Raw genomic sequence first — 10917 nt, 5'->3', positions numbered from 1 at the left:
GAGGCGACCATACTATGGTGTAAGGAAGCGAGGGGGCCCGTGCAATTCATTATTAGTTTGAATCAGACAATATAAAACTCCGACCTTTTGTTTGTTTTATTGGGAATGGTTATAATGTAACGGCATGTTAATACACGGGCGCTCTTTTAAATGAGGCACGCTTAAAGTGGAGACTTAAACGCTGTTGATTTGATGTTCTGGTCTCATCATTATCATCACCAGCAGTATCATTAGTAGCTAACTGGCATTTTGTTTTCGGGGGCTTCGGCGAGAAGTGACAAGAATCTAAGACCCCTCCTCTACAGGGCGGAGCGTGCATTTTGATGTCGATTTTGTATCTTTTTTTCTTCTCTGACACGTCCGCACTGAGTGAATGGCATTGGCACATTGTCAATCGCTCACTACCGCTGCCATCAAACAACATAAAGCACACACAGCCCGCGCGCTCGACTCATAAATTTCCGCCAGCAGATATTTTTGCGCATCGCTTTATGGCGCGTGATTAATTTTTTCGCCAGTTTTTCTATTTTCCCTACTGAAAGTGAGAAAACTTTTTTATACGTTTTTCTATACATTTTTTTCCCTTACAATCTTTATAGCTCTGGTCGCCGGTGCTGATGGTTTAATTTATTTCACTCGGCTTATTTTATTTTCTTAGATTTAATTTTTTTTTTTTTTGGAAAATCGTTTTAAAGGCAATATTTTTGCCTGTTGTTCACACTCAGTGTGCGTATTTTTAATTACATAATCATTAATTTAATTAATCGTTACTTTCCATCAAAGGCATGGGATGTTTTGCTTGCAACTCTTTGTAATACTACGGATTTGTCCAAGTTTTCCAGAAGTGCACAAGGCGAAATTATCCTAAGAAGACCGAAAATACGAATTCCAGACATCTTCAAAGGACCCAGCTCTTCTAAGAAAAAGACAAATTGGCATGAAGATTCGGACAGGATTGAACGGGCAAGCCACTGTCACCTGAACGCTGAAGTTTACTGAAATAATAGGCACGAAATAGCATCGCTCATTTTTCTCCGATGGACATTCGTACAGGAGGATCAAAGACGATTTAAATCTTTTCCATAAAGTGATTCCTGGGACATCAATTCTACTATATTTCATCCAGCGATTTATCGTATCTGCTGCGTTGCTTCACGGTCAATATTTTGTGCACGTTAGCGACCCGTTAACCACCGCACATGAAATAATCAAGTTGTTTTTGCATGTGCATTATCCGACTTTAATTTCATCCATCTCAGTGACTGAGCACGAGCGCATTGATTGTGTTGCGGCGGACTATGGACGAGCAAGCCCGGATCATGCAGGCTCTCGGCGGTGTCAGCCTGGCCGGTCACTCGGTACAGGGAGGCATGGCTCTGCCGCCTCCACATGGACACGACGGAACCGATGGGGATGGAAGAAAACAAGACATCGGTGACATTCTGCATCAGATCATGACCATCACCGACCAAAGCCTGGACGAGGCGCAAGCAAAGTTGGTGCATTTTTACGTTTATATTGTTTTGTTCAGAAAGTATTTATATTTATGCCTTCTCATTTGATTTGTAAAATAGCGTACTAGTGCTTCCACTCACACGTTACAACAGCTAACTTTATTTTACAGTTCTGTCCACTCATTGAAACCCTCGTCCTAACTCTAATTTTTCACAAATGTTAATATAGCCTAGTAATACCTTGAGTAACGTTTGCATCTGAACTCCAGGTGGCCTTGTCACAGGTTATAATGACAATATCTCAAGTTATAAAGTTTAGACATAATGTCATAGTTACTTTTCACTAAACTTGTAGCTGATATAAAAAACTAGCCTCTGAGAATGATACACAGGTAAAGTAGCCTTACACAACACATGTGGGCATCTCATTAAAAGTTTCTACATCACACTTTCCTACTTCTAAACTTAAGAAGGCCTTGATACTTTTACAGCCCTTAGCAATTACAAAATGTTTTTGTTTACAGTGAATATAAATATTGGCTAGTAATTTTACGTAGCTTTGTTTTGAACTTCTGTGATGTGTCTAAATCCAGCTTTGCCTATATGCTTTTATCACCTTTAAACTAATGCAGTTTAAGGTTCAATTTAAACTAGAGACTTGATGTCTTTTAAAGTTTTAATGCGAAGGAATTATGAGTTTTAAGTGACTATATATCAATCTCGTTTCTTGCTCCCAAATGGCACAGGAAACATGGGCTCAACTGTCACAGAATGAAGCCAGCTCTCTTCAGTGTCCTCTGCGAGATCAAAGAGAAAACAGGTAAGATAATGCATGCCCCAACACAAGGGCAAAATTACGCACCGACATCTCAAGAAGAAAAAAGCAACAATACAGTACCAGTAATCCGTCAGACACCGCCATCTTTACTAGTCTTTCTTTCTTGCTTTCTTTCTTTTTTTATTTTATTTGGTCGTCAGCGGGGTCCAGTTGTACCAAGCCAAATCTAGCATCCACATTTCCGTTTCTTACTTCTGAGAATGAATAGTAATAATTGGATTTCTAAGAATAAGACTGTGAAATATGCACCGATGAGCAACCCCCCTCCCTCTGCGTTGCATCGTGAGGCTGAACTGAGTGCCTTCTTCTGGGGGCATGTATGAGAGAGAGGCACCCCGGCAGTTCCCTTGTTTACAGCGCGCTAGTCTCACACCATCCATTTAATCTTTCGAGACCCACTCTTGGTGAATTGTTAGGCAATTATGCATCTTCGAGATACTCTTCATTTGTCATTGTGGATATGTTTAGAGCGGGGTTGGTGTTGTATATCAGGCTTGTTTTGTTTAATTGTACTACTACGAGCCCAGTGAGCGTCTACGCGTGTTCGTGGTTCTGAGCGCGGTCCAATTCCTGCGATCCTCTGCCTAATTATGCGACCAATTTACTGGATAATTATTGGCCGTATCGGCGGTCCTGCAGTTAATTATTGCCCCCATTTTATTATGAAAGACGCCAGCGCTGTGAAGGTGACATCGTTCTCCGACACGTGCAAAGACGCTTGGCTTTATAGTGTCGTCGCCGTTGTTGTTTTTTAATTATTATAATTTTTTGTGTCTCAGTGTGTGAAAACGAACTTGTTATTTCTGATAAGGAATTATCGATATGCCATTTATTATTACTTTGTTGGGAGCCAAACTTGTAAAGAAAAATGTTTAGACCATAGGCTACACATGGGACAATATTTAAATCCTAATAATCTTATAATAATTTATGCAGTTTATTCTCAATACTAGGTGTGTTTAAAACTTAATCTGGATTTCTTTATCAGTAATTAAATACAAAGTGGTTAAAAAGTGTAATAAACTGTAAGTTGTCACTTTTGCACCACTTAAAAATTTAAATTGTAATTAAACATGATTTAAGTGTTATTTTATTTTACTGAGCACTGACGGAGGCAGGTGTTAATATTTGTTTGTAAATTTCAATATTTAACTAATGCAAAACATTGATCCTGAATGGCAGGCTTACTTTAATTTATCACTAACACCATTTAGGGACCTTCTGTAAATACATTTTTATTGCAGAAACACGAACGCAGGTTATTTTGCTAAATGTTTACTTTCCTGTGCCTCGTGTGTGACATCACTTTATAGTAATTAGAAGTGCTTTATAGAAATTAAGAAAAATATATTTTAGAAACAAACAGAAATATCCGATTTCCACTTTTTTTCTGACATTCAAGCACCTCTGAAATAGTCTGTCGCGCGCGCACTGTAAATGAAGTCCAATGATATACACAGCATCAATTCAGCACGTGCGTTAGTAAAGCTATACAGCCTGCCCCAATGACACGGAACATTAGCATATGTCACTGTCTCACAAAAGACAGTTTATTTTTTTTTCTTTGAGGGAAGAGAATCAGATCAGTACGTCCAGTAGCTTAGTAGATGTAGTTTTATATGCAGTTTTTCCTTTATGCTGCGACGGTTAACAAACGCGCGTGATGTGCGCAAAGGCGCGCGCGTTCTGCAATCATGCAGGGCGCAGGTATAAAGAGAGAATGACCACATAACCAGATATGCAGAATCCAGAGAGACCCTAAGATAAGGGCCATTTACCAGGAATGTGCAGTATGTATTGCTGGATAATGCGGAAGGAGAATAGCAGAGCGAAACCTGTAAGGTGAGCCCAAAATACAATGGCAAACGCACTGAATTAGACTAATAACTGTGCTTTTGTCTTTGCTTTTTAATTTTAAGCATAAGAAAAGTTAATTTACAGTTTTTTTTAAATAAGCATGTTTTTGAGTGCTATTTAAAAAATAAATGAAGTAAGCTTTATCATATTTATGATAAATGTATGAATATTAATAGGTTCACAAATTACACATTTAATTTTTGATAAGGAAAGAGATTGTCAATTCACATACTAGAGTTTAAATCTAGTTTTTGAACAAAGATGAGTACAGTAATGTAATGGCATTCAGATATCAGTTCATGTGTTTATCATATCTCAGTGTGGTTGTATAGGCAGATTTGTGGCCTTTGTGTGGCTTATAAGCAGAAATGACTGGAGGAAGATAATAAAACTTAATGAACTTCTCGGCCGTTGGAGGTTTCAACTGCGGGAGGGCAAGGCCCTGATCCACTGCCCGGTCTGCTTGAGTTGTTCTTTATGCCTGTTCAGTAATGGAGGGAATGAGGAAAAAAAAAGATAAAGAAATTAATTACTAAATGTTGTCGCTGTATCGTTACAGCTTAAACTGGCTACTGTTGTGTCTCAAGAAAAGATGAATAGTTGCAAGACAAATTATTATTATTATTCTTATTTAATACATTTGTATTTACATTATGTGATCTGGTGTGAGGTGTTTTTTAAATATATATTAAATGAAAAAAACAAAAATTAAAAATAAATATATATAAATGTAATATATGTAATATTTAATAAGTATATTTAAATAATACTTAAATATATTACATTTAATATATATATATATATATATATATATATATATATATATATATATATATATATATATAATTTTTTTTGTATAGTACTTTTTACGATACAACAAACTACAAAGCAACTTTACAGTAAATAACATTTCTACAATATTTAGTAGTAGCTTATAAGTGGTGACTCAGAGTTTGTGTGCATATGACAGGATTTTTCAGAAAAATGTATACAAGATGTAGTCAACCAGACGAAGAACATTATTAACTGCAATTATTATATGATGCAATCACACTTGTAACAATATTTGTTAGTTCTGTTTGTATTACTAATTAATTGTGTATATATATATATATATATATATATATATATATATATATATATATATATATATATATATATATATATATATATATATATATATATATATATATAATAACTTGTTTGCTTATGAGTGAATTGTGTGTATTTATAGGTGTACTCATGCAATACTTTTCTTTCCAAAGTCTATTCTTGTGTTTTAACAATTATCCATTATTTGCTTACAAATGCAGTTAAATGTAAGTGCATTTATTGCATTATTTCTGAAAAAATTTACAAATAATGTTACACTGTACAAGTATTTTGATTATTTTAAACCTACCTCCAGCTGTTGACTGTGGTTCCATGTGCACCTATCATGTTACGTTTAATACAGCTATGTCCCTTATTACATTATAGCTCTAATTAAATATGCATAAAGAGTAGAGTCCCTAAGTATGCTAATTTTTTAAATGAGCTTGTTTACCAGCTCAGTTGCTGTAATCTTGCTTAATCCTTTTGACGCTGCCTGTTTGAATGGTTTCTTTTTTTCCTCCGTCTTAACGCATCCGGACTAATTTCCTAACAAGCTTCATTCTGCTAATTTGTTTATTAACTCGCAAGTGAACACAAGCATGATATTTTCCTGTTCCGTACATGTATGTTTGCTTTTTATTGTTTTCTGCTATGTGAGATAATATCACGAAAGCAGATTTTTTGTTTTAAAAATAGACTAGTGCAGCAGTACCGATGCTTAATTTACCAGCTATAGCGTGCAGGTATTGAGTGATGAGGGAAGCTGTCGCTTTCTTCTTTTTTTTTCCTCCACAGGCCTGTTGAAGGACATTGTCTCATCAGAGTGATAAGAGATACTTCCACTGATAAGCATGCTACTACTGCTACTCCTTGTTGTTGTTGTTTTTTCAGCCAAACACATCTTTCTGGAGGCTTTTTTTCTCCGTTAACGCACCACACACATACCTAGTGAACACTTAGTCTCAGAGCAGTATTTTGCATATCGTACTCAACAGATGTGTTGAAGAAATGAGAAGTTGAGGGGTTGTTGTCAGGTTTTGGTGCAGTCGCAGTGAAAGAACAAATGTGAAAAAGTTCCTGAAAGTTATCGGACAATGCATGCACATTTAGCACAGTCTCTGCAACTTGTTGCACACATTCTCAAAATGTACGACTGCGGTGGAGATTTTTTATGTTTATCTTTACCCAATCGTTTTTTTATTACAGATTTTAAAAAGTAGCAAAACTTCAAAGTTGCATCACAACTCAAATTTAGCAGTTATTATTATTATTATTTTTTTTTTTTGCAATTAGAAATCTTCATAATTTAGCTTAGTGTGTGTGATTTTGATATTGTACAGTTTGTGCCATGCAGTCACTGCTAAATGTATCTCTCTTTATACAATAAGAGAAAATGCTAACAACTGCCAGTGCTGATGTATGAATAAGTTCCAATTGGAGAGATTTCTTGGCCTTGTATTTGTGAATCGCAGCAGAGAACAAGAGCTTTGAAAAGATGAAACATTCATTGTTGCTTTTGGATCTGATGCAAAGGGGGCTTAAAGGCGAAAAGGGGTAAATCAAACCTGAAGTGTTTTTACTGTAGCTATGTAAACAGTGAGAAGTAAAAGCTGTGTATGTACATCTGTTTGTAGAGCGAGCAAACAGAGATGATGTGTGTGACTGTTCGGGATGCACGAGTGTGTTAAGAGTGTGTACCTTTGCCTTGACTATGAGAATGTCAAGGATGTGCGCGTTTACACCCCGAAACTGCCTGATCTTAACTTCTTATCTCTCATTGCGAAGGTTGTGAATGACAACCGTCGTGTTGACGAGTACAGAAACGCGCCGAGTTAATTGTCAGATTAACCGCAGATTACCATGAATTCAAAGTCTTGTCGGGCTGATAGGTTTGAGTTGTTTTTGGGGTCCCCGGGGCACTGCGGAGAATCGGCATGAAAAAATGTTCTTTCCTTCTCTTTTTCAAAGAGTGGCTGGGCTAGATGATGTGAGGGAGAGAGGGTGGGTAGAGGAGGAGAGGAGAGAGATACATACATGGCGGATAAATGGATAGAAGCTTTTTGCAATGCAAAGCTGTCTGTAGTGTTGGGGAGCTTTCTTGGCACTCCACTAACAGCTACTGGAGGCCCTGAGTAGATTTCCCCATTGCTAATGCCCTAGAAGTATTAATTCACTTTGATATGCTAATTAGAGGGCATTATGCAAGAAATGAGATTAAGTGGCAGCGTGAAGTCATTTGCCTGTCAGTAAATTGAGTGTTTTTAGCAGGAGGGGTTTGTTTTTTTTCTTCCCTTCGACTTTCTCTCGCTTTTGCATTTAAATGAATCAAATGAAGGGAATATGGCAGAATGCTTGAAAATCATTTTTTTGTTAGCAGATGCTGTTTTTTTTTTTTTTGCTGTCTCTTTATTTTTTCCAAGTATCTGTTTTTCCAAGGAAGTTTGTGGTCTTTGTGAGGTGGCTATTTATTTCATGTTTTTCTGCAGAATCCTTTGAAGTCCATGTATTATACGATGTCATTCGCTTCCGCTCCTGCTAACATTTCATTTGGAGGCGTAATTAACAAATCAGATTATTTTAGTTTAATTTCTGTGGCACTTGTATTGTGTCTAATCCCGGTACAGCGATGGAGGAATCCCAGCAGGAAGGGTGAAAGAAGTCTTAACGTGTGAAGAATAAACTTGTCTGGTTTGTTTCGAGAGGGAATACAGAAGTGCAGCGGCGAATTGAGGAAGACCTCTGCTGGGTTGACTGTGTGCTAATCAGACGGCGGCATGTGTGTGTGTGTGCGCGCGCGTTGTTTGCTTTCTCTCCGCCGGTAGAGAGCAGGGCTGGCGGCAGCAGTGGCAGATGCAGCGGGAGCAGCGAGGAATAACAAAGGTGAAAGATTACCTCCATATGGCATTTCTGACCAGGAAAGAGAGAAAGAAAGGAGGGGGGTTAGGTGTGCTCTGAAGCAACACTCCTTTCTGAAGTGAGGTTTAATCAATACAGAGAGATTACAGAAAACTATTACAGGGCCAAAATCATAGGCTCCTCTTTCTCTCTCGGTTTCTCTCCTCTTCCCTTGTTTGCTGCCTCGGCGGCGGCTGCCTGCCTATTGACTTGTTGTTTTTCTGACCTTTGACTCATCAAGTTCAGAAACGGGAGGTCTGGAGGAGAGACTGCAGGAAGCCGGCAGTGTGGCCCCCGCTGTGCTGTTCCCCTCACACACACACATGCGCGCGCACACACACACGTACGCTGTTTTTCAGCTGCGTGTTGTTATTTGTGCATCCGCGGCGAGACCCTTCTTTGTGCACTCTGAACCGGCTGAATTAATTTGTAGGCACCGTCGTAATTAACCACATGCGAGGCCGGCTAAAAGCATTACCTTGAAAAAAATGGAATGCGAGGATTTCGAGAGTAAGCGTTTCTTAAACCCTCGGGGACCATTCATTTTGAGGCGCCCCGACAAAGCGGTAATGAGCCAACTAAATCTACCCTGAAGTTAATTTGACATCTGCTGGGTTATTGTTGTTATTACTTGAATTGTTATTGTTCTCTATTTTTTTTTTGCCATTTATTTTCTGTTTTTTAAATAATAGGGTGGTAAAATAATCTGAAAGTGATATTTTCAGTATCAATTGATTGGATTATTATGAATGTGACGGCTCATTTTAATACTCCGTAATTACAGATTATTAATTAATGAGAGAACATACTCATTAATTGTTTGCTAATTACGAAATAACAAAGGAGCACTTAACCATGAAACTATGAAAAATTGACTCCGGCTCGTGAATCATATTTGTGTAGGTGGGAAGCCGTGCGTCTCAGTCTCTTTATGACATCATCATGAACCCAGTCGTTACGATCCAAAGTAAATATTAGTGAGCACCACCCTCATCTCTCGCCTTTAGTTACAATAGCACAATCGTTTATTTATTTTTTTGTTTTTTTTCAAATGCCTGAGTAAATGTATGCAGCCTGCAATAGAAAGCTATTCAGCAGTGGAGACAATTGACTTTGGGCTGCTTTTTGTTCCCGTCTGCCCCAGCGATGCGTCTGCAGTGACAAGATAGTGTAAGGCAGAATGGCTTCTGCTCAGCAGGGCGCCTGGACTCCTGAATGCCGTGGCCTCTCTCTCTCTCTCTCTCTCTCTCTTTATCTATCTGTCCTTCTCTCTCTTTCTCTGTTTCTTTCCATTACATGACTTGGTGTTTGAAATCGAGGAAGAGTGACTGCTATCTTCCTCACAGTGCCGTAAAACCCTTTGCTTTCTGCTGGTGGAAGGTGGGTATGGAAAAGAAAGAGCAGATGAAGGAATTAACAAAAGAGAAAGCGAGGGTACGGATGGATGTCAGGCTTCCGAGAGGTAAAAAGAATGCAAAAAAAGGAGAAGAGAAAATCTGTAATCGCAAGCATTCACGTGCTTGGAGCATTTGTCTTTTTTCGAGGAAATGTTCCCACTCTGTGCCTTGTCAGACATATTTTTACATATATGAGGCTAATCTACTTCTTGTTGCATATGGCAAAGGCTTTGCGGCACAAAAAAACGTGCCTATGCACAAAATGCACCTACATTCACATCAGTATGATTTTTCACTGTACTTATTCACCATAGCTTCAAATCTTTAACTGAGAAAAAAAAACAAAAAACATCAACAGTTGATTTTTTTTGTTTTTGTTTATGCTTCCTGTAACACATTTGCTATGCAAATAAGCCTTTTATGGTGTAAAATTTTGGCAGGATTGTTGCGAAATGTCTCGATTGTACATTTAGCAATGGCAGAGGTGGTGAAAATGCTGTTGGAATGGCTCAGAATGGCTCTGTTTTTTGACAGAGACAGAACATGTTGCAGGTCAGATTCAAACCTGTTTTTCCCACTTGAGCAGCAAGGTTCAGTGTGTCTAGATTTACAGCTAACATTTAGGCTTTTTCAGTGATTGTATATCTCAGTCTCCTTTGGGTTCAATAAAAGGTATAGTGTCTTGATAGAAAGTGTGACTTTAATAAGCCACTGCAGTGTTTCTCTATATGTGGTCTGTGCATTAGGAAAGAGAATATACACCTCCCTGGAATATATACGGCTGTTAGAGACATTGTCTTGTATTTGCCTGTCTTATTCATAAATTGCCTCCTGATTCCTCCACACACACACACACACACACACACACATTTGTCCAACTCCTTCTACTCAGTCTAAGATGAGCTCACGTTTCATTTAATTATCTCTGACTACAGATTGCCCCTGTAAACTTTCTATGAGGAAGTGGACATTAAATAGTTGATCTTTTTAAACTCCTGGCCAATCAGAGCAAGATTTCCATATCCACTTTTAACTCATAGTTTTATTTTGTGTGTTTATATATAAAACACTAATTCTTTATGATATATGGTTTTCCCCCCCTACACTTTACCCAGTGTCACATGCATGCTCTTTATATACATGCACACACGTATTCCTCAGATGCGGTGACTGCCGCAAACCTCTGATGAATCTCACATCACCTTTGAATTGTCAGCTATCCTTCGCCGTTTAACTAAATTGTGCTCTGTATTGAAACATTAAATTTTCATTTAAAAAAAGTAAATGTTCCCACCCGGCGCCGCTGTTTTAATATTTTACATCCCCCCCTCACCCTGTCATCTGTATATGAAATAAGTGCAATTTGTGATGCGTTGTCATC

General features: G+C 38.1%; 1 protein-coding gene across 8 annotated transcripts in view; it reads left to right on the top strand.

Annotated features, from left to right (window-relative positions):
- Window positions 1–10917, top strand: part of LOC127963536 (pre-B-cell leukemia transcription factor 3) — an 84637-nt gene continuing 73720 nt past the window's right edge. For 4 of the 8 annotated variants that reach the window (XM_052563501.1, XM_052563499.1, XM_052563504.1 and 1 more), the window contains exons 1-2: window positions 2–1495; window positions 2201–2274. In XM_052563501.1, the coding sequence (XP_052419461.1) occupies window positions 1299–1495; window positions 2201–2274 (271 nt within the window). In that variant the 5' untranslated portion in view covers window positions 2–1298. Of the gene's footprint in view, window positions 1496–2200; window positions 2275–10917 lie in introns of all 8 variants that reach the window. The other 4 variants (XM_052563500.1, XM_052563498.1, XM_052563505.1 and 1 more) reach the window with 2 other exon arrangements.

The sequence above is a fragment of the Carassius gibelio genome, chromosome B8, assembly GCF_023724105.1.
Source record: "Carassius gibelio isolate Cgi1373 ecotype wild population from Czech Republic chromosome B8, carGib1.2-hapl.c, whole genome shotgun sequence".
NCBI lineage: Eukaryota > Metazoa > Chordata > Actinopteri > Cypriniformes > Cyprinidae > Carassius > Carassius gibelio.
Note: the sequence above shows the minus strand (reverse complement) of the source record. Positions and strands in the feature narration are given on the sequence as shown.